This window comes from Abramis brama (assembly GCF_963993115.1).
Source record: "Abramis brama genome assembly, chromosome: 11".
Lineage (NCBI taxonomy): Eukaryota > Metazoa > Chordata > Actinopteri > Cypriniformes > Leuciscidae > Abramis > Abramis brama.
This window is the reverse complement of record NC_139973.1, coordinates 1,545,001-1,570,000: the sequence shown is the minus strand read 5'-3', so window position 1 is coordinate 1,570,000 and position 25,000 is coordinate 1,545,001. Positions and strand designations below refer to the sequence as shown.

Below are 25,000 nucleotides of genomic sequence, written 5' to 3'. Positions count from 1 at the left end.
TCACCACAGACTTCAGCTCAGACTTCAGTTTACTCACAAACACACGAACCACGGCGTATTCCTCCTCCAACACACACGACACGTCACGCGGCTGAGGGACAGAACTCACCTTTACTTCATACTTCTCAATTTATTACTTTTTTTACTTGTCTTTTTTGTTGTTTTTATTATCTTTATATACACTACCAGTCAAAAGTTTTTAATCTGTAAGATTTTTAATGTTTTTAAAAGAAGTTTCTTCTGCTCACCAAGGCTGTGTTTATTTGATTAAAAATACAAATAAAAAATAAATAATATTTTTAATATATAAAGAGTAATATACTTTACAAAATATTCTATTTCAGATAAATGCTGTTCTTTTAAACTTTCTATTCATCAAAAAATCCTGAAAAAATTGCTGTTTTTTAAAATTAATTATGCGGAAAATTCAGCTTTGATCACAGGAATAAATTACACTTTACTATATATTCACATAGAAAACAGATGATTTACATTATAATAATATTTCAGAATTTCAGAACAACATTTATCTGAAATAGAATATTTTGTAAAGTATATTACTCTTTATATATTAAAAATATTATTGTTTTTTTTTTTTTGTATTTTTAATCAAATAAATGCAGTCTTGGTGAGCAGAAGAGACTTCTTTTAAAAACATAAAAATTCTTACCGATCAAAAACTTTTGACTGGTAGTGTATGTATTTTTATATTTTTATAAAATATAATAATATATTTTTTATAAAATATAAAGTTTTTTTGTATTTTATCCTGTCAATTCTATGTTTAATACATTTGGAGTAAAGTCATTTTTCTTTTGCCCAACTATGGTAATACAAATATACAGTTTTGTCAAGCCAATAATAGAAATGATTTTAAATGAGTTAGAAAAGCAAATCAGATGCAAAGTCTTCCAGCGTTCCAGTTTCAGCCGTAAATGGTGTTTTAAAGGTGCAGTGTGTAATATTTAGGAGGATCTGTTGACAGAAATGCAATATCATATACATAACTATGTTTTCAGTGGTGTATAAAGACCTTACATAATGAACCGTTATGTTTTTATTAGCTTAGAATGAGGCATTTCTCTCTACACACACTGCAGGTCCGCATACATCGACATGTTTCTACGGTGGCCCTGAATGGACAAACGCGTTTCGTCACTATGTTGTTCTTCGTGTAAAGAAGCTATAGCTAAAGTCAGCGGATAAAATACTGACACAATGATGAACAATAATATTTGCAATGACATCGTTTTACTGAATAATTAAGTAAAACTAATTTCTTAATTCATCTTTGTAAAGAAACCTCATTGTTTAACTGGCTACTCTTTGCTGTCTCAGACAACGACATCACTTCCTGTCAGCCACCGTAACTTCTGTTCGTTGCAATTCGCAACCTCACCACGAGATGCCACTAAAACTTACACACTGCACCTTTAACTCAGAAAACCTCATGCGTTGGTTCACACACTCGCTCACCAGTCTGAGGTCGCCGTCTCCCAGTATGAGGCTGAAGTCGTTGAGATCCTTCATGAGGGTGTTCAACACCTCAGTGATGCGTTTCCTGTGCTGGACGCTCACTTCCTGTAGCCGGGAAAACTCCGCCTCCAAACACATGAGATCCGACTGAGAGGAAGACAGAGAATTACACCCCAAATATAAACATTCACTGTGTGTGTGTGTGTGTGTGTGTGTGTGTGTGTGTGTGTGAAGGGTAGGTTTAGGGGTCGGGTTAGTGTGTGTGTGTGTGTGTGTGTGTGATGGGTAGGTTTAGGGGTCGGGTTAGTGCTTGTGTTTATGTGTGTGTGTGTGATGGGTAGGTTTAGGGGTCGGGTTAGTGTGTGTGTGTGTGTGATGGGTAGGTTTAGGGGTCGGGTTTGTGTGTGTGTATGTGTGTGAGATGGGTAGGTTTAGGGGTTGGGTTAGTGTGTGTGTGTTTGTGATGGGTAGGTTTAGGGGTTGGGTTAGTGTGTGTGTGTTTGTGATGGGTAGGTTTAGGGGTTGGGTTAGTGTGTGTGTGTTTGTGATGGGTAGGTTTAGGGGTCGGGTTAGTGTGTGTGTGTGTGTGTCTGTGAGATGGGTAGGTTTAGGGGTCGGGTTAGTGTGTGTGTGTGTGTGTGATGGGTAAGTTTAGGTGTTGGGTTAGTGTGTGTGTGTGTGTGTGTGTGTGTGATGGGTAGGTTTAGGGGTCGGGTTAGTGTGTGTGTGTGTGTGTTTGTGATGGCTAGGTTTAGGGGTTGGGTTAGTGTGTGTGTGTGTTTGTGATGGCTAGGTTTAGGGGTCGGGTTAGTGTGTGTGTGTGTGTGTGTTTGTGATGGCTAGGTTTAGGGGTTGGGTTAGTGTGTATGTGTGAGATGGGTAGGTTTAGGCGTCGGGTTAGTGTGTGTGTGTCGGGTTAGTGTGTGTGTGTCGGGTTAGTGTGTTTGTGTCGGGTTAGTGTGTGTGTGTGTGTGTGTGTGATGGGTAGGTTTAGGGGTTGGGTTAGTGTGTGTGTGTGTGATGGGTAGGTTTAGGCGTCGGGTTAGTGTGTGTGTGTGTGTTTGTGATGGCTAGGTTTAGGGGTCGGGTTAGTGTGTGTGTGTGTGTGTGTTTGTGATGGCTAGGTTTAGGGGTTGGGTTAGTGTGTATGTGTGAGATGGGTAGGTTTAGGCGTCGGGTTAGTGTGTGTGTGTCGGGTTAGTGTGTTTGTGTCGGGTTAGTGTGTGTGTGTGTGTGTGTGATGGGTAGGTTTAGGGGTTGGGTTAGTGTGTATGTGTGAGATGGGTAGGTTTAGGCGTCGGGTTAGTGTGTGTGTGTCGGGTTAGTGTGTTTGTGTCGGGTTAGTGTGTGTGTGTGTGTGTGTGATGGGTAGGTTTAGGGGTTGGGTTAGTGTGTGTGTGTGTGATGGGTAGGTTTAGGGGTCGGGTTAGTGTGTGTGTGTGTGTGATGAGTAGGTTTAGGGGTCGGGTTAGTGTGTGTGTGTGTGTATGTAAGTAGACTAAAGGTATTGGATCACTGGCGATATAATTACATTATTTATACATAACATTACAGCTGATGTTTATCTTGTGCTCTAGAGATCTTACTTTTACGGCTCAATTAATTCTATGCAACAAAGCAGCAAATTTAAAAGCAGCAATGTAAAAGATTATTACTGTGTACATAAAGATATGGAGAATCCGGCTTGTCCCGTAGATAGAGATAAAACACACCCATTATTCATTATTAGAAAAGGGACGACCCTTTTTGACCATGCGTCGGGAGCGCCGACCATTTTCCCCATCGTTAAACTAGCAAAAGTGGATTCGGACACGACCTAAGTGCGCTTGCTAAGTCTAAGCGCTTTAGACCATGAGCTTAGATCGTTAAATAAGGCCCCTTAGTGTGAACGGGCCTTAAGAGATTAGTTTTAAGAGATTGTGTTTGCAGTGTTTGTCGTACGGTTTTGTGCGACAGCTCCTCGGTGAGTTGTCGGTTCTGAAGGCTCAGGTCTTCGTTCTCCTGAATCTTCATGTCGTAGTTCAGAGCGAGTTCCTCCAGCGCCTGCAGAACCTCCTTCACCTCGGCCTTCGAACTCTCACTCTCAGCCTGCAGTCGAGTCAGCTCACACTGCACACGCTCACGGTCCCCACGCGACGAGGCCAGCAGCTGCACACACACACACACACACACACACACACGCATAAAGACACGCACACACAGCAAGAAAAGACAGTTTTTCCTGCTGACCTATTTTACACAAGACTGATATCATCCTCTATGCTGTTTTATCTTTATGATTTACATCTTTATGCAGTGGGCATTTTGGAAATATCCCAGCTCAGCTAACAGGGAACGTTCTCAGAGCTTTGGATAACGTTCTGGCAAGGTTCTTCCAGTAACATTAATAGAACGCTCGTTCTGCTCTGCTAACAAAAAATGTTTTGCTAATGTTCTCTGATCGTTACTTTTGAATGTTCTCTGAATGTTACTTTTTAATGTTCTCTGATCGTTACCAGACATCCTGGAAGTTGCGGGAGTCTCCCACATGTCGATGGCGCTTCCCTGATGCCCGCAAATCAGTTAAAATCTCCCGGAACCTAGAGCGAGCGAGCAAGAGCGCGCGCACGGCAGAGAGAGGGAGCGAGAGACCTTGCGTGTGTGTGCTAGTGTGCCCACGAAGCGCATGTAAGGAGCCAACCAATCAATTATCAGTGCGGGGGGGCTTTTATCTATACTATCGAACCGAATTAATCCAACACTAACCCCTAACTAACTAACACTAACGTTACTTTTGAATGTTCTCTGAACGTTACTTTTGAATGTTCTCTGAACGTTACTTTTGAATGTTCTCTGAACGTTACTTTTGAATGTTCTCTAAACGTTACTTTTGAATGTTCTCTGAACGTTACTTTTGAATGTTCTCTGAACGTTACTTTTGATTGTTCTCTGAACGTTACTTTAGAATGTTCTCTGAACGTTACTTTTGAATGTTCTCTGAACGTTACTTTTGAATGTTCTCTGAACGTTACTTTTGAATGTTCTCTGATCGTTACTTTTGAATGTTCTCTGAATGTTACTTTTGAATGTTCTCTAAACGTTACTTTTGAATGTTCTCTGAATGTTACTTTTGAATGTTCTCTGAATGTTACTTTTGAATGTTCTCTGAACGTTACTTTAGAATGTTCTCTGAACGTTACTTTAGAATGTTCTCTGAACGTTACTTTTGAATGTTCTCTGAACGTTACTTTTGAATGTTCTCTGAACGTTACTTTTGAATGTTCTCTGAACGTTACTTTTGAATGTTCTCTGATCGTTACTTTTGAATGTTCTCTGATCGTTACTTTTGAATGTTCTCTGAACATGTTACATTTGAATGTTCTCTGAATGTTACTTTTGAATGTTCTCTGAACTTTACTTTTGAATGTTCTCTGAACGTTACTTTAGAATGTTCTCTGAACGTTACTTTTGAATGTTCTCTGAACATGTTACATTTGAATGTTCTATGATTGTTACTTTTGAATGTTCTCTGAACATAACATCCACATACTAAATACTACTATTTATGCAATTGTGACAAAGTATTTTGTCCCAAAGTTTGCCAATTATTCTGCTACAGACTCAAAAGTATGTATTTTTTCTTCACAAAAACAGGGCACAGTATAAGTAGGCGGATGGGGACGCAGCAATAGTCAGTATAATGTCTTTTGGGAAGCATCATAATAAAATGTCAGCAGAAATTAAGTAGACAGTCTACTAATACTCGTGAATGTAGTTGCAAAGTTACTTCTAGTTAGTAGAATGTCTAAAGTGGACTATCGAAATAAAGTGTAACCACAGTATGCTGTATATTATGTACCGAATGTAGTATGCCAGTATTCCAGTGCAAACAGTGGCTGAATGCTGCTCTATTTTTGCCATATAATGATGTGACAGGAATAGCAATTTTGAATTCAGCAAATGTTTTTAACCTCTTCTTGATCCAGCATTTGCTCCTTCAGTTTTTCCACCAGCTGACACTGTAAATTAATCTCATCATCCTGTCAGAGAGAGAGAAAAAATCAGTCAGAGAGCCAATTTTTCCATGCATTGACTACAGGCTGTGTGAGTCTGTGTGTTTTTTGTTTGTATTTGTTTTTTTTTGTGAGTTTGCGTGTTTGTGAGTTTGTCTGTCTGTGAGTTTGTGTCTATGAGTTTGTGTGTCTGTGTTTGTGTGTCTGTCAGTTTGTGTTTGTCTGAGTTTGTGTGTCTGAATTTGTGTGTCTGTGAGTGTTTTTTGTGTGTCTGTGAGTGTTTTTTGTGTGTCTGAGTTTGTGTGTCTGAGTTTGTGTGTCTGAGTTTGTGTGTCTGTGAGATTGTGTGTCTGTGAGATTGTGTGTTTGTGTGTCTGTGAGTGTTTTTTGTGTGTCTGTGAGTGTTTTTTGTGTGTCTGAGTTTGTGTGTCTGAGTTTGTGTGTCTGAGTTTGTGTGTCTGTGAGATTGTGTGTCTGTGAGATTGTGTGTTTGTGTGTCTGTGAGTGTGTTTGTGTGTTCTGCTCGCACCTTGTCGTCCAGTTGTTTGTAGAGTTTGCGTATCTCTTCCTCATATTTGAGCTTGTGTTCCTCTGGGATTAACACACACACACTGATGCTCTGGTTGTCTTCACTGACATCAGACTCCTCAGCCATGAGATCCAGCGCTGACACACACTCCCCTGAAGCACAATCACACCATTATTTACTCGTACTACAGTAAAACTATAATACAAGTTCACAGGATCCTCCTCTTAAGCTTTACTTTACCCTTACACTACTTACTTCTAATGTGGAAGTACACTGGTACATTTTAGTACTTTTTTCTCGTACTTTTTTTACTTCTTTAGTACTTTTTTCTCATTACTGGGGTGATACCATGGTACGTACTAATAAACGGTTAAACATTCATTCATTTAGCAGATGCTTTAGTGAATGAATGTCAGGTATTTACATGATACTCCAAAGTACTTCCAAGAGTACCATGGTACTGCCATGGTAAATGTCCAAAGAAAAAATAAAATTGCTGTGTCTTATTTAAAATGATTACAAAGTAAGCAAACTTTGGCCATATTCTCCAATAGACTGAAAAAAATATTGTGGTTTACTTTAAAATGATTTTTACTCAGAAATTGCTAGTAAATAATAACAAAGAAACGGCAAGTAACACATTAAAATTAAACATGAAATTTTGAAGTAAAAAACTGAAATAGTATTTGCATGTAAAACATGCTTCAATAATCTTTGTTTTATCTATTAAAATGTATTTATTTAGTTTAATTCAATTAAAATAAATTATTAATTTATTATTTAATTATTTATATTATAATTATTTTAAAATAAATCAATATGATCAAACAAATATTTAAATAAAATATATATTTTTTAAATATTTAAAACTGATTTTACCACATTAAATGTACAATTAATTTATTTAATTTTATTAAAATATATCAATATGATAACACAAATATTTAAATGTTTTAATTTATTTATTTAAAACTGATTTTACCATGGTGCATGTCTGCATTTTATTTTTTGTTACAAAATGTACTATAATAAACTGACAGCTTTTTAAAGGGTAATATATATAGTCACGCCAGTATTGTAAATATATTTTTAAATATATATTTTTTACAATTATTTTTACTTATTTAAAACTATGATTTTATCAAACCCCATGCATTACTATGATAAATATGTCTGATGAATACACCACCATGTTACCAGTCCAAATCAATCACGGTCTCGTAGAGAAATCAGGTGTGTGTGTGTGTGTGTTCTCACCGTCACGCCCGCGGTTAAGCTCCGCCTCCAGCCTCTGGATGTTCTCCTTCAGGTTCTTGTTCTTCTCCTTCTCTTTCTCATATTTCCTCTTCCACTGTTCTGCTGTCAGCTCCAGGTTCACCGACGCCGTGTTCCTGATGGTCTTTGCGCTGAGAGAGATGGAGTGTGAGTGTGTGTGAGTGATGTATTTGCATACATCATTGTCACTCTAAAAAAATCTTGAGTTATTTTTTCTACCCAAATCCTGGGTTGAGCCTTTTGGGTACATTTTTTGTGTTATTTTTTCAGTGTTTGGGTAGTTTTTGTGTTACCCAGATCCTGGGTCAGAAGTAACAACCCAGGGGTTGAGTTATTTATCACTGGCTTTCTGCGACCTCTTGAGGAGAGAGCAGTGCAGCTCCGTCAAATTGGTGCGTGTCTTCATTAAAATACAGGTTTGTGTATATTTTTTGTATTACAAATTCGTTATTGTTCTGTATATCGTTTAATTTTATCCAAAGCAACATTCAGGGGCATCAACCCATCGTCGATTTGAGTCACCTACACAAATTTAAGTTAATCCGAAAACATTAATTCATGTATGAAGTAAAATAATAAAAAAAGCTTGAACTATAGTAAAAATAAAAAATGGGTTAAATCAACCCATTATGCTGGGTTAAATAAACAACCCAATTTGTTGGGTAAAATTAACCCAACATGTGTTCTGTCCTATATTTACCCAGCCCTTGGGTTGAAAACAACCCAAATTGTAATATTTTAACCCAGTGTTTTTAGAGTGTGTGTTACCGTTGTCCGAACATCAGAGTGGATTTGGTCTCGGCGTCGTTGAAGGCTGAAGGTGAGCAGCAGATGAACATGGTGGTTCTGCAGTTTCCGCCCAGAGAATCCTGCAGGATCCGCGTCATCTTACTGTCCCGGTACGGCACGTGAGTCTTCTGCACAGACAGAGAGAACTTACTGAGTTTAAAAGGGTTAAAGCTGACATATTATGCCCCTTTTCACAAGATGTAATATAAATATATGGTGTCCCCAGAATGTGTCTGTGAAATTTCAGCTCAAAATACCAGATTATTTATTACAGCTGGTCAAATATGCCCCTTTTCGGGAACAAGCAAAAATGTGCCGTTTTTGTGTGTGTGTCCCTTTAAATGCAAATGAGCTAGAGATGGCATGCTTTGCTCGAACTTCTGCCATTGCGTTAGAACTGGTCACTGTTGTTAGACTGGGTAAACCCAGCCCGATCTGATTTGATTTCACCCTGGAGTTCAGGCTGGAAACCTGTACATTCTTCTATCCTGCTTCCATTAAATCTGCGGGGACCAATCACAAACTGGCTCATCCACCTGGCGCGCTATTGGTGGGTTTAATCCAATCCAATTCCTTTTAACCTCTCGACGATGCTCAATGGCTTCTTTAGTTTAGCAAACAAATCGCTCGAGTGGGTGTAAGTACCACTCACTTTCATGTTTTTTTTTCGCTTCACTCTAGAAAGTACGTCACCCGGATCGTTGGTCTGATTGGTTGAAGGACTATCCAACTGCGTACGGAGTCATTTGAACTGTGCCCGTTGATCACGCCTCTTGTGCAGAAGAAAATACAGAGCAGACTCTCCACACTAATAAAGACTGAGCTTGGTCTGGTGATAGCCAGACTACACTGTTGTCGCTTGCGAATCCAAATGTCGGCTGGTGTGTGTAAACGTGCAGATTAAGGGCCGGTAATATTATAATAAGATCCTCTTCATACGTCAGAAGGGGAAGAAATCTGATTGGCTTATTTTCTGACATGCTTGCAGAGAAAGGCTCACCAGAACACAGTTACTGGGTTTCACTTCTCACGTTTTCTGGGTTGGTAGAAGCAACAGGGACTCGATAATAGCACTTAAACACGGGAAACGTCAGATATTCATGATATTTCCCCTTTAAGGCTATCCATGGATCTGTTCCTCTGAAGGGAAGCGTGAGGCATTGGTTTAATATGCGATGCTGTGACTCACGGTGCCTTCGGCCAGAGCTGAGATGACGTTGCCCAGCGCTGACAGAGACTTGTTGATGTTCTTGGCTTCATCCAGAACCGATCCCTCCGCTCCCGTCTTACTCACCTGGAAAAATAACACTACACTTCAAATGTCTGGGGTCAGTATGAAGAAATTTATCGTTTTTATTCAATACGGCTGCATTAAAAGTGACAGTAAAGACATTTATAATGTGAATTTAAAATAAATGCTGTTCTTTTGAACTTTCTATTCATCAAAGAATCCCAATGAATAAAATGTATCACAGTTTCCATAAAATATGAAGAAACAACACTGATAATAATCATAAATGTTTCTTGAGCATCAAATCATCATATTAGAATGATTTCTGAAGGATCATGTGACACTGAAGACTGGAGTAATGATGCTGAAAATTCAGCTTTGATCACAGGAATAAATTACACTTTACTATATATTCACATAGAAAACAGCTATTGTAATAATATTGTAATAATATTAAAAAAAAATTGCTGTATTTTTGATCAAATAAATGCAGCCTTGATGAGCAGAAGAGACTTTTAAAACTGTTATATATATATAATTATTCAAGAGAATTTGAATAAGGGAATAATACACTAAAATGACTTTTCAAAGTTGTAAATAAATCCAAGATTACTGGAGTATGTTTTACAAAAAAAAAAAAAAAATTACTTTCAGTCTTTCTACTTCAAAATTTAGTGTTTAATTCAATGTGTTACTTGTCGTTTCTTTGTGATTAATTGTGAAATTTACTAGGAATTTTCTAAGTGAAAATTGTTTCTACATCAGATTTTTTCAGTGCATGTTAAACACGTGCAAGTATAAACAGTGTGTATTGCACTTTTTTTTATTTCACAGAGTTCTCAGATGTTTCTCCTAAAAGTTCTCAGGAGAAATAAAGACTCTTTAGCAGAGAGACACATGCGGATTAACGAGATCTTTTTCTCCATTTAATCTCACTCTAGGAGAAACGTCTGAGACATTAATGAGATGTATTTCTGTCCTGCAGGAGGACACACACTCTCATGAGGCTTTGAACGCACCTTCTCGCTGCCGGCCAGATCCACCAGGTAGAGTTTCCCACAGAGTTTCTGCTCCGTCTCCACGTGCTCCTGTTTGATGCTGATGAGGAATATGCTGTGACTCCTGGAACTGTGTTCGTTCATATCTGACACACAACATCCCACCAGTCACAAAAAACATGTCTTCAACATTCAAAACGTCCGTTTTTTTCTTGAACGTTTAGGGAACATTCCATTTGATCATTCTTCAAACATTATGGGAATGTTACTTTTGAATGTTCTCGGAATGTTCCGAGCAAGTAGTTACATTTAAAAAATGTTACATTTCAGGTAAACAGTGTTCCATGAATGATGGATAAGAAACATTTCTGTGCTAACATTTTAAGGACCAGATCATTTTGAACGAACATTCTATTCTATTAATGTTACTTATTACACAGCTTTATGGAATACTTGATTCTGATTGGTCAATAGCGCCATCCAGCGGTATATTATTCCCAGATAACAACCGCTCAAAACAGAAACACAATATTTTGTGTACAGTTATTTAATTATGCCATCCAGTATCGTGGACTCGCTCTCTCGTTTCATACAAACGCAGTGGCGGCCATTTTGTGACTATTGTTTTGTACGCTGTTGGATTATGAGATACAAACAGGTACGATTTTAAAACGGTTTAATCTGAAATCAATATCTCTTCATAATTATTTATGTGTTGAAATGCTGTGTAATAAGTGTTATGACTGTATATCATATCTCTTAAATGTCCGTCTAGTTTGATCTCGCCGCTGAAACTGCTCTCTCCGCGAAGCTTTGTTTAAACACCTAATCAAATATTCCAACTCAAACCAATATTTTGTGTCTAATTATTTACTTGTGTGGCAAGTATTTGTGTAATAAGCGTGATAATGTACATCCAGCCGGTTGTCATCTCAGAATAAACCCCTTCAGGTGTGTGTGTGTGTGTGTGTGTGTGTTCTCAGAATAAACCCCTTCAGGTGTGTGTGTGTGTTCTCAGAATAAACCCCTTCAGGTGTGTGTTCTCAGAATAAACCCCTTCAGGTGTGTGTGTGTTCTCAGAATAAACCCCTTCAGGTGTGTGTGTGTTCTCAGAATAAACCCCTTCAGGCTGATGCAAGACCCCTCGCGTCGGGGTCCTCATCATCCTGTCGGGGGTTTATTCTGAGATAACAACACACACACACACACACACACACACACCTCTGAAGGGGTTTATTCTGAGATAACAACACACACACACACACACCTCTGAAGGGGTTTATTCTGAGATAACAACACACACACACACACACACACCTCTGAAGGGGTTTATTCTGAGATAACAACACACACACACACACACACACACACACCTGAAGGGGTTTATTCTGAGATAACAACCGGCTGGATGTACATTATCCCTTACTGAAAGAACGTTCCCTGATAGCTGGGACTTTATAGTGTGTTCGTAACCATCTTTACTTCTACATTTATATTTCTGCATTTTGGCAGATGCTTTTATCCAGAGTGACTTGCATTGCATTGAAGGTGTAGATTTGATCGGTTCATGCATTCGCTGGGAATCGAGCCCTTGAGCCACAGTTTCAGCAATGATCTGTGATAGTAATCCTGGGGTTATTCTGAAAGTTAGGGTTAGAGAAACTGACTTGTGACAGCGACGTGACGATTGGCTTTTCCCTCGTCAATAACATCCATCACTTCATCAGGGCTGGAAACAAAACGTTCAGTACAACCCTGTACACACACACACACACACACACACACAGACACACACACACACATTGTAAGACTAAACTTATTGGCACGTCGTTATCTAACAATACCAGATGTTATGATATATGATACATGATATGATATATGATACTATACATTACTTTATATTTTATATGATATGATTCAATATGTAACGATACGATAAGATATATGAATATTATATAAAATATGAATACATATATTTATAAATAATAGAAAATATATCATATTGTAGATATAATATTGTATCATATATATGATTATATCATCTATGATATGATATGTGACAATATAACACAATATATGATATGAAATATCATATGAAGGGAAATAATATCTATCCTACTGTAAAACATTTTTTTTTTAAATTGTAAATAAAACTGATAATTAGAGCATGTAAATAAAATATTATTTTTTTTAATTCAATGTGTTACTTGCCATTTCTTAACAGCAATTTCTGAGTGAAAATAGTGCCTATATAAATTTATTTAGTGTATTTATTATATGTTTGCAGTTTTGAGTTCTGAGAATTTTCATAATATAATGATCTCATTTATTTGAGAAGATGAAGGAAGATTTGATTGCTCAAACATCAGTGATGTTCACGATTCCAGCATCTCGACGGAGAGAATCGGCTCACCTTCACATAGGGAACTCGGTTCTTGTCTTCGTGCACAGACAGGTTTGTCTTACTCACTGTGAGAGAGAGAGAGATAGAGAGAGAGAGAGAGACAGAGAGAGAGAGAGAGAGAGAGAGAGAGACATAGAGAGAGACAGAGAGAGAGAGAGAGAGAGAGAGAGAGAGAGAGAGAGAGAGAGAGACAGAGACACAGAGAGAGAGAGAGACACAGAGAGAGAGAGAGACATAGAGAGAGAGAGAGACAGAGAGACAGAGACAGAGAGAGAGAGAGGGGATGAGGGAGAAAGAACAAAAGGGAAAGAACAAAGAAAATTCAACCGTTCCAAACCCATGCAACTTTACACTGAAATCAAAGAGCATGTTTTACAAGATAATCCGATTTCAGTCTTTCTACTTCAAAGTTTCAATGTGTTACTTGCTGTTTCTTTGTAATTAATTGTGAAAATTGTTCCTAAACCAATTTTCTTCAGTGCATTTCTTCTGTCGAACAGAAACAGTGTTTAGCATGATGAGGATTCGTACCTTCAAGCTCAAAAAACACCATGCAAATCATTAAAATAGTCTTGCATTTCAGTCTGTTTCACTCACAGATCTCTCATAACTTCAGAAGTCTTGTAATATACAGTGCAGGTTATGAACTACCGTTTTGATATTTTTATGATGCTTTTAAGGTGTTAGGCTCTTAATTTATTGCATCACTCTTAGAAGAAAAGTTTCTATATATAAGCTTAAATGCTTCCGTCAGAGTTTGATATTTAGAAACTTTTAGGGGTTCCTTCATGGGATCATTCTATGCATTTCGTTTTAATTCATCAGTTTTGTTTTTAACACATTTTTTTAATTTTGATCTCATTTTATGAATTAAACAGCTCGTAAACATACTTTATCACTATAGATATCACAAGACATTTCTCCTTACATAGAACATTTTTGGCAAAAAGGGTTCTTTAAAATTGAGTCTAGAAGAGTGAGAGCATGAGCTTTCTGCTGAACATCTTCTCTTGTGTTCCACAGAAGTCTGGGTTTTGTAGTGACACGAGGGCGAGTAAATGATGACAGAATCTGTTCATTTTTAGCTGAATTATTCCTTTAATGAGCAAATGCACAGAAAGGCCTTGAGTTTATGATGACAGTAACAAGCCTTCGAGAGAGACGCGTCTCTAATCAGACTAACACACACACACACACACACACACGTGCGAGAGAGAAACTTCATTCGAGTATATATAATTCGTGCAGATATAAAACCGCATATGTGAACGTCAGTTTCTTTTTAATCAAATATAGATACAGCGAGACTGACGTCATCTCGCTTCATATTTCATCTTCTCAGCGCCTGTCGATCTCTATCTGTCTGTTTCATTACTCATCTCTCTCTCTCTCTCTCTCTCTCTCTCTGTCTCTCTTCTCTCTCTCTCTCTCTCTCTGTCTCTCTTCTCTCTCTCTCTCTCTCTCTCTCTCTCTCTCTCTCTCTCTCTCTCTCTCTCTCTCTCTCTCTCTCTGTCTCTCTCTCTCTCTCTCTCTCTCTCTCTCTCTCTCAGCCATATCACCCTGTAGCCCAAGACTGGTTGCCCACTGAAGCTAAGCAGGGCTGAGCCTGGTTAGTACCTGGATGGGAGACCTCCTGAGAAAACCAGGTTGCTGCTGGAAGAGGTGTTAGTGAGGCCAGCAGGGGGTGCTCACCCTGTGGTCTGTGTGGGTCCTAACGCCCCAGTGTAGTGACAGGGACACTATACTGTCAAAGAGCACCGTCCTTCGGATGAGACGTTAAACCGAGGTCCTGACTCTCTGTGGTCATTAAAAATCCCATGGCATTTCTCGTAAAGAGTAGGGGTGTAACCCCGGTGTCCTGGCCACATTCCACCATTGGCCCATACCAATCATGGCCTCCTAATAATCCCCTTACATTGAATTGGCTCTATCGCTCTCTCTCTTCTCTCCACCTATGTGTGGTGAGCGCACTGGCGCCGTTGTACTGTGGCTGCCGTCGCATCATCCAAGTGGATGCTACACACTGGTGGTGGTTGAGGAGAGATCCCCTGATATGATTGTAAAGCGCTTTGGGTGTACAGTAGTACATATGAAAGCGCTATATAAATGCCCGATTCTATTCTATTCTCTGTCTCTCCCCCCCCTCTCTCTCCTCTCTCTCTCCCCCCCCCTGTCTCTCTTCTCTCTCTCTGTCTCTCTCCTCTCTCTCTCTCTCCCTCTCTCCCCCCCCCTCTCTCTCCTCTCTCTCTCCCCCCGTCTCTCTCTCTCCTCTCTCTGTCTCTCTCCTCTCTCTCTCCCCCCGTCTCTCTCTCTCCTCTCTCTGTCTCTCTCCTCTCTCTCCTCTCTCTCTCTCTCTCTCTCTCTCTCACTCTCTCCCTCTCTCTCTCTGTCTCTCTCCTCTCTCTCTGTCTCCTCTCTCTCTCTCTCTCTCTCTCTGTCTCCTCTCTCTCTCTCTGTCTCCTCTCTCTCTCTCTCTCTCCTCTCTCACTCTCCCTCTCCCCCCCCTCTCTGTCTCTCTCCTCCTCTCTCCCTCTCTCTCTCTCTCCTCTCTCACTCTCCCTCTCCCCCCCCTCTCTCTGTCTCTCTCCCTCTCTCTCTCTCTCCTCTCTCACTCTCCCTCTCCCCCCCCCTCTCTCTCTGTCTCTCTCCTCCTCTCTCCCCCTCTCTCTCCCCCTCTCTCTCTCTCTCTCTCTCACTCTCTCTCTCCCCCTCTCTCTCTCTCTCACTCTCCCTCTCCCCCCCCTCTCTCTGTCTCTCTCCTCCTCTCTCCCTCTCTCTCTCTCTCCCCCCCTCTCTCTGTCTCTCTCCTCCTCTCTCCCTCTCTCCCCCTCTCTCTCTCTCTCCCTCTCTCTCCCCCTCTCTCTCTCTCCCTCTCCCCCCCCCCCTCTCTCTGTCTCTCTCCTCCTCTCTCCCTCTCTCTCCCCCTCTCTCTCTCTCTCTCTCTCTCTCTCTCTCCCTCCCCCCCCCCCCCCCCGCCCCCTCTCTCTGCCATCTGTCCGCAGGTATCTTCCCAGATTGCTCAGTGACTCAGCATCTCAAACACAGACGAGCAGTTGTTGTCCCTCAGCCTGATCATGTATTCACACAGCAGATGTGAACACAAACGCTCTTATCTACGGCTCAAACGCTGAGATTTGTGGGTTGCTGGTGTTTGACTGTTCAGGATTGATCGTTTTATGGGGGTTTTCAGCTGAATACACTAGCGTTCAAAAGTTTGGGGTTGGTAAGATTTGTTAATGTTTTTGAAAGAGTCTCTTCTGCTCTCTTTTATGTGATCAAAAATACAGTAAAAATTGTGAAATATTATTAGAATTTAAATTTGTTGTTTTCTATGTGAATATATAGTAAAGTGTAATTTATTCCTGTGATCAAAGCTGAACTTTCAGCATCATTACTCCAGTCTTCAGTGTCACATGATCCTTCAGAAATCATAATATGATGATTTGATGCTCAAGAAACATTTATGATTATTATCAATGATGAAAATAGTTCATATTTTTGTGGAAACTGATGCATTTTATTTTTCAGGATTCTTAATATTAATAATATTTTAATATTTTTATCAATTGAATGCGTAGTAACAAGTATTAGTTTCTTTCAAGAAATAAAATCTTACTGACCTCAAACTTTTGAACTGTAATGTTTTACGATCGTAAAATAAATGGTTAATTCCTCAGAGCACTCAGTTGGTTAAATGTTATTTTTATATCCAGTTTAAATAGATTATACCTGCAGAATAAATGATATTAATGCATTTTAATTATAGCAAAGCCAGTGTTTGTTCTCTACATGTATTTAGGTCGACCGAAGACAAAACACACACCGACTCACCGTCAAGTAGGTCACGGATCTTATCCATGTAGATTTCAAAGTAGGAAACCTTGAGAGAGAAACGAGATCGGCTAATGATGTGGAATTATCTGAACGCTTTTCATTTCTTCTCTAGAAAACAACAGGATCTGTAAATGGCTTTTAACTCAGTTGTCTTCGCACCTTAATGTGGAACTCCAGGTTTTCATCCATGATGTAAATGTGGTTAAAGATGTCTTCAGCAATCCTCGGGATAATCCCCCGTCCGTTAGGATCGTGCAGCTTTCCCTGATGGAGAAAGCAATAAGCACATTTTAATGTGAAAACATCTGCTTGTGTGTTTCACAGAAGAAAGAAATCATGCGGGTTTGGAACGTGAATAGTTTCTTCAATAGTGAGTAAACAGAAGCAGGTTTACCTCCATTGTGTAGGTTTTGCCAGAGGATGTTTGTCCGTATGCAAAGATGGTGCCGTTGTAGCCGTCCAGAACATCTGTGGTGAAGAGATATTTGGACAATTATTTATATATTTTTGAAGAATCGATATCGATCTTTGACTCGCGTTCATACACACTCACCTTTAACGATCTGTTTGGCACAGGTGTTGTACACTTGCTCCTGCGTGCAGTTCGTTGGAAAGACTTTATCAAAAACATACGGCTTCCCCTGAAAGACACCGACACACACACTTATGAACAGACTGACGTGTGCAGGTTCATTTCTCAAATCATCCTTTATATTTGCAAAGAAGTATGTGCATTCTCAAAACAGTTCATACAAACAGCAGCACACCTTGGATTACCTGCAAAAGCCTGTAACTTACTCAAAAAATCTTTAGTTCATCTCTCAAAAGTAAGTATTTATGTTGATGAACATATCAGTGCCATCAGAATGCAAAGTCCTTGTGTCATTGTTCACAAATGAGATGCTTGAGATGAAATGAGATGAAATGCTTAGTCATGTTGTCAATAAAACACTGCACTCTGTGAGTATTATACCTGATGTAAACTATGACAACAGTTTGGATGACAGTCACTGTATTGAAATGTAAAGCTGCGCTTCTTCTGTATGCCATATATCCATTTCAGAAGTACACATTTACACACCACTGTACGTGAGTTATTGATTGAAAGAGACTGGATAGGATTCACAGTTACACTTTTACTAGTGATCTGACAACAACAACAAAAAAAACATTACAATATTATTGTGATATAGAAAAGGAAAAGAAATAGGAGCACAAAGGCGGAAATACAACATTAGAAAGGCAAACACAGGAAAGACACTTAGGGCCCTATCTTGCACCCAGCGCAATTGACTTTGTACACCGACGCATGTATCATTCCTATTTTGCACCCGCGCAAAGCGCGCTTTTCCCTCCACAGAAGCACGTCGCTAAACTAGGGAATGAACTTGCGCTCCCTGGGCGGTTCAGCGCAAAAAAGGAGGCGTGTTCCGGCGCAAACGTTCCTTCATGCTATTTTACAGGTTTAGAAAACAATTGCGCCACTAACCAGGAAAAAATAGTTTAAAGTCAGTGGTGCGTTGCGCATGTTATTCATATGCTATTTTAAGGGCGCATGCTTGGCCATAATCAATGTAGCGTGTGCATTCTCATCTACACAGAAGCAGCAGTTTTCATTTTTGCAAATCATACATTATTACGATAGATAGATAGATAGATAGATAGATAGATAGATAGATAGATAGACAATTTATTATAAAAGCATACATCTAGCTTACACATTTACCCAAATTATCATACGCCTTTTTAACCGAAGTTAATTTGGGTGGGTTTCTCCATCCCCAACGTCCCTGACGAGAGCGTTGCTCTCCTCGGCTGTGAACCGCTCCTGGCGTGCGTCTGGCAAATCGTTATAATAGGAATCCGCTTTAGAACAAAGCGCGTCTGCTCTTAAAGGGAATGTGAGATGACGCTCTGATTGGTTTATTTCACGTTACGCCCAAACCACACCTATGAATAATGAAGCTACTTCAGACCAACCCATTTTAGATTTGCGCCTGGCGCAAGAGTCATTTATCCCGCCGGGAAAATAGCAACAGCGCCAAGACCCGCCCACAGAGTTACTTGCGCTTTGCGCTTTGACACTTGCGTTTCAGATCGTTAAAATAGGGCCCTTAAAGTCACTGGTAAAGATTGACTCAACTCACATCACTGGCTTAGAGACAAGATGGATGGATGGATGGATGATGGATGGATGATGGACGGACGGACGGATGGATGATGGATGGATGGATGATGGATGTATAGATGGACGGATGGATGGATGATGGACGGACGGACGGATGGATGATGGATGGATGGATGATGGATGGATGGATAGATGGATAGATGGATAGATGGACGGATGGATAGATGGACGGATGGATAGATGGACGGATGGATGGATGGATGGATGGACGGACGGATGGACGGATGGATGGATGATGGATGGATGATGGATGGACGGACGGACGGATGGATGATGGATGGATAGATAGATGGATGGACGGACGGATGGATGATGGATGGATGATGGATGGACGGATAGATGGATGGATGATGGATGGATGATGGATGTATAGATGGACGGACGGATGGATGATGGATGGACGGACGGATGGATGATGGATGGATAGATAGATAGATGGATGGACGGACGGATGGATGATGGATGGATGATGGATGGATGATGGATGGATGATCGATGGACGGATAGATGGATGGATGATGGATGGACGGACGGACGGATGGATGATGGATGGATAGATAGATGGATGGACGGACGGATGGATGATGGATGGATGATGGATGATGGATGGATGATGGATGTATAGATGGACGGACGGATGGATGATGGATGGATGGATGGATGGACGGATGGATGGATGGATGGATAGATGGACAGATGGATAGATGGACGGATGGATGGATGGATGGATGGATGGACGGATGGATGATGGATGGATGGATGGATGGTTGATGGATGGACGGATGGATGATGGATGGATGGATGATGGATGGATGGATGGATGGACGCACAGACGGATGGATGGATAGATGGACGGATGGATGGATGGATGGATGATGGATGGACGGATGGATGGATGGATGGACGGATGGATGGACGGATGGATGGATAGATGGATAGATGGACAGATGGATAGATGGACGAATGGATAGATGGACGGATGGATGATGGATGGATGGACGGACGGACGGATGGACGGACGGACGGATGGATGGACGGACGGATGGATGGATGGACGGACGGATGGATGGACGGATGGATGGATAGATGGATGGATAGATGGACAGATGGATAGATGGACGAATGGATAGATGGACGGATGGATGATGGATGGATGGACGGACGGACGGATGGACGGACGGACGGATGGATGGACGGACGGATGGATGGATGGACGGACGGATGGATGGACGGATGGATGGATAGATGGATGGATAGATGGACAGATGGATAGATGGACGAATGGATAGATGGACGGATGGATGATGGATGGATAGATGGACAGATGGATAGATGGACGGATGGATGATGGATGGACGGATGGATGGATGGATGGACGGATGGATGGACGGATGGATGGATAGATGGATAGATGGACAGATGGATAGATGGACGAATGGATAGATGGACGGATGGATGATGGATGGATGGACGGACGGACGGATGGACGGACGGACGGATGGATGGACGGACGGATGGATGGATGGACGGACGGATGGATGGACGGATGGATGGATAGATGGATGGATAGATGGACAGATGGATAGATGGACGAATGGATAGATGGACGGATGGATGATGGATGGATGGACGGACGGACGGATGGACGGACGGACGGATGGATGGACGGACGGATGGATGGATGGACGGACGGATGGATGGACGGATGGATGGATAGATGGATGGATAGATGGACAGATGGATAGATGGACGAATGGATAGATGGACGGATGGATGATGGATGGATAGATGGACAGATGGATAGATGGACGGATGGATGATGGATGGATAGATGGATGGATGGATGATAGATGGATAGATGGATGGATGGATGGATGGATGGATGGATGGACGGACGGACAGACAGATAGATAGATTTTTATAAATTGAAACTGCAATTTGAAAATACCTCACAAACACTTTACATGCATGAAATAATATGTAACACACAGAAGCTTTGCCTGTTATAATTAAACATGAAAGCAATTAGAGGTGAAGCAACACACTGCAACACACACTTCACATTAAGCGCTTCAGTCATTAATTAGTCCCATGAGCTTTAAATGATCCTCAGAAGAGCACCAAAGTCTACAGAGCAGAAACACACACACACACACACACAGTCGCACACACACACACACACACACTCACGCACACACACACACACACACACTCACACACACACGCACACACACACAAACACACATACACTCATACACTAACTCACTCACACACACACATATACACTTGCGCACATACACACATACTAACTCACACACACACATACACAAACACACATACACTCATACACTAACTCACTCTCACACACACACACACACACATACACACATACTAACTCACACACACACTCGCGCACACACACATACTCGTGCACACCCACACTCACACCCACCCACACACACATTATATCATGTAGGACGCAGACAGCGCTGCACGTTTGTGATGACAGAACGCCGCACCTTTGCTCTCAGTGAGTTCAGTTTCCCCGACGCCTCTTAAAATAGAGTTTATGTGTGTGAGCTTGAAGGATCATAATGAGCATCATAAAGCAAACGCACACAGTGTTTCTTGAGTCTGAGCGAGTCTGCAGAGATGAGATAATCCACACACACACACACACACACACACACATCTGTTTTAATCATCTGACAACTGCCCAGAGTAACACAGGAGATGAAATGAAGAGCGGATTGAAGAGCGAGGGATGAGCAGAGGAAGATAAAGCATCCGCAGATGAGAGGAGTGTGAGGGGGATTGTGGGATACGCTCTAATGGCATCAGTCCAGCAAAGATCATCCACTAGCACTTTATCAGCTTCATCCATCCATACATCCCTCCATCCCTCCATCCCTCTCTCTGCTGTTCACTTACAATCATGTTTACAATGAGACAGATAGATAGATAGATAGATAGATAGATAGATAGATAGATAGATGATGGATGGATAGATAGATAGATAGATAGATAGATAGATAGATAGATAGATAGATAGATAGATAGATAGATAGATAGATAGATAGATAGATAGATGATGGATAGATGGATGATAGATAGGCTTCATAGAGACAGGAAGTAAACAGAGCGTTACTGACAGACTGGGAAGAGAGGAGCCGCAACAATGGAGAATATGAGGAAAATAATCAACATTCAAGCAGGAAAACCTGCTCTAGTGGAGCCTGAAAACATCATCAAGACTTTGTTTTGTTAGACGTTATCTTCTACTGTGAATAATCAATGCAATATGACACTGACAGACAGCCGTGTATCGAGCAGGTCTTGTTTAAACTGCATTCGAGCTGCTGAGACAGAAGATTATTGAGCTGAGATGCATTAAAAACACCAAACCATCTGCTCTCTGCTCTCTCTCTCTCTCTCTCCCTCTCTCTCTCTCTCTCACTCTCTCTCTCTTATTGCACTCCTCTATTTTTTGGTGCATTCGTCTCTTTCTTCTTCACATCTCTGTCTTTCGTTGAATCCTCCAGCGGTTCCTCTCTCCAGCATCGGCCGCTGAGTCTCGCACAGAAAGACTTTCAGGACAGATTTCTTAAATGAGGATGGTGAAGGTCACTGACATTCTCACGCGAGTCCTGAGCTTTTATCAGATTCACTGAAAGTCAGAGATGGGAACAAAAGAACGGTCAGAAACTGAGTCTGCAGGCTTATGTCGAGTTTCAACACTGACAGCATTTCTGGGTTAGTTACAGTGAGGATCAATTAATAAACCTCATAATTAAGGGATTTCTGGGTTAGTTACAGTGAGGATCAATTATAAAATGCTTGTCAGGAGTGAACCATTTAAATTAACTGAAATTGAATTTACATTCTGGAGGAGCAACACATTTACATGCACCTGCTCATTAATCTACCCGAAATAGAGCCTAACCACAGACAGCAGCAATAAACAGCTTAAAGAGGACACATTATACCCTTTTACAGTCTTGATGTTGTTTCAGGCTCTACTAGAACAGGTTTTCCTGCTTGAATGTTGATTATTTTCCTCATATTCTCCATTGTTGCGGCTCCTCTCTCCCCAGTCTGTCAGTAACGCTCTGTTTACTTCCTGTCTCTATGAAGCCCCTCCTCCTGAAAAGCACACTGTGCTCTGATTGGTCGGCTGGAGCAGTGTGTTGTGATTGGTCGAGCGCATTTCGAGTGTGTTTGGGAAATGTCCCGCCCCTTACCATAACCGCCAGTTTAACACACTACTAACTCACTCAACCAGGCCCCGCCCCTTTATTCTGCGCATGAATTATTATAATGAGGAATATTGTGACGTGTAACTCAAGACTACAATGGAGGCGTTTCAGGAGTTCAGAAACACTGACACTGATATAGAGAATAACTAAGAGCTTTTTCATGCTCAAACTGAAAGATGAACATGGAAAAAAGTAATAATAGGTCCTCTTTACATCATCTCACTTCAGTCAGGTTTACTGAACAGAAAGTGTGTTTTTATGTCTATCTCTGTGTGTGGAACTTACATCATGCCACTATTTTCTGATATCAACAATATAGGTTTATAGGGCGTTTTTAAGCAGGTTTTCTGCTGAGTTCAGCGTTTGCCACGCAGCAAAAATAGCAGCTCTAATCTGGGTTGCTGCATTGCACGGCTTTTAGGAGTATATTGAGTTTGAGCCACAGAAATAACCTTAAATATGGTCTCTGATTTCAGCTTTAGTAGACTAGCAAAAATAAAAAATGTTGCTGTATTGTGTTACTGAGATTCTTACATCGAATCTATTTGGCTCAAGACTCTTGATATTGGAGCATTTGAGGTTTAATCAATTATTCAGTGAGGCATTTTCAAAAGGAAAAAGGAGTTCAAGACAGAGAGACCAAAACATATCGCCAGTTTACTCAGATGTTTATACACTGCACTGTAAAAAATTACATATAAAAGTGGAAACATCTAAATTAACTGCTTTTGTCCAAGTCAAAAAATATAATTTAACACGACTGAATCAACATACCTTGCCTACATTACGTTACAACAACAAATTATGATATTTTCTTTCATGTAGTGTGTAATAAAGCTGTTTGTGAATGTAAAAGGTGTGCAAAGTTACAAAGATCAAAGTGCAGATACATTAAATTATTTTCTCTTAAAAGAACGAATCGATTCTGAAATGCCTGAAATGAGTCGTCAGTAATTCAGTCTCATAATATTTTTGCAACTAATTAGCATAATGCCAGACTCTGGTCTTGATTGGCTGAACAGCGTCGCTTAGCTCCGCCCTCAACCACTGTAGTGTATCTGAGACTGGAAGAGTTTGATTTGTGTTGTTCATGTGGAGAAGACGCTGTTTTCTGAGACTGATACGGTAAAACCCACGCCATCGTTACTGTTCGTATCACTGTGATCAAGAGCTGAGATTCAGATATGATAATGAGCGTTTGGTTTCTGACCAATCACAGTAGACTGGGCCATCTGACCAATCACAGCAGAGCAGCTCTCAGAGAGGCGGAGTTTAGAGAGACTGAATCTTCGATCGAAGCGTTTCAGACACTGAGAGAAAAGAGCACTGTAAAGCTGCTTTAAAACAATCTGTATTGTAAAAGCGCTTTATAAATAAATGTGACTTGACTTGACATCATAGAGGCACTTTAAGGGTCCCACCTGATTTAAAGGACAACTCCAGTGAAAAATGAACCTTGGGGTAATTAACACATGGTTACTGAGTCGATCGTTCCTTGGGATGCGTTTTCATGAAAATCGGCGTTCGTGACTCGATTAGTTGAGACTGTTTTCCAAGATGGATCCTGTCTGTAAACGCGTAATGTACTGTCTTTATAAACTATCTTCTTATTAAACTGTACACTAACAAAGTTCTCAATGCTTCGGTTTGCATGTAGGGACCTTCATTATGCTACCGTGTTAGTGTGAGGCTATTTTGAGCCTTGTTAGTGGTATTAACTAGCGATTTACTTTTACTTACTCTGTGCCCCATATACTAGCGTTATGAGCTAATCTGTTTTTAGAGATAAAACTCTTTACATTCGATTTTCATGAAAACGCATCCCAAGGAACGATCGACTCAGTAACTAGTGTCTGTCACAATACATCACAATACAAAAATGCAACAATATGTATAGTGGATAGTTCACCCAACATAAAAATTACTATGTGAGAAAAAATTCAAGTTTTCAGAGTTTTAGTGACAGTTCTACATTAAACTACTATATATAATGTTGAATATAATGTATAATAATGCAATGGGGGAATA

The 25,000-nt window shown here is 40.6% G+C and overlaps 1 protein-coding gene across 2 annotated transcripts in view; it reads right to left on the bottom strand.

Annotated features, from left to right (window-relative positions):
- Positions 1–25,000, bottom strand: part of kif5ab (kinesin family member 5A, b) — a 41,290-nt gene that overhangs the window by 12,960 nt on the left and 3,330 nt on the right. For both annotated transcript variants that reach the window (XM_084129100.1, XM_084129101.1), the window contains exons 2-16: positions 17,082–17,169; positions 16,923–16,996; positions 16,688–16,792; positions 16,526–16,574; positions 12,704–12,759; positions 11,958–12,045; positions 10,312–10,436; positions 9,251–9,355; positions 8,041–8,189; positions 7,255–7,403; positions 5,998–6,149; positions 5,427–5,495; positions 3,418–3,624; positions 1,477–1,623; positions 1–91 (exon numbers count right to left, since the gene is read on the bottom strand). The exon at positions 1–91 is cut by the window's left edge and continues 98 nt beyond it. In XM_084129100.1, the coding sequence (XP_083985226.1) occupies positions 1–91; positions 1,477–1,623; positions 3,418–3,624; positions 5,427–5,495; positions 5,998–6,149; positions 7,255–7,403; positions 8,041–8,189; positions 9,251–9,355; positions 10,312–10,436; positions 11,958–12,045; positions 12,704–12,759; positions 16,526–16,574; positions 16,688–16,792; positions 16,923–16,996; positions 17,082–17,169 (1,654 nt within the window). The remainder of the gene's footprint in view (positions 92–1,476; positions 1,624–3,417; positions 3,625–5,426; positions 5,496–5,997; positions 6,150–7,254; positions 7,404–8,040; positions 8,190–9,250; positions 9,356–10,311; positions 10,437–11,957; positions 12,046–12,703; positions 12,760–16,525; positions 16,575–16,687; positions 16,793–16,922; positions 16,997–17,081; positions 17,170–25,000) is intronic.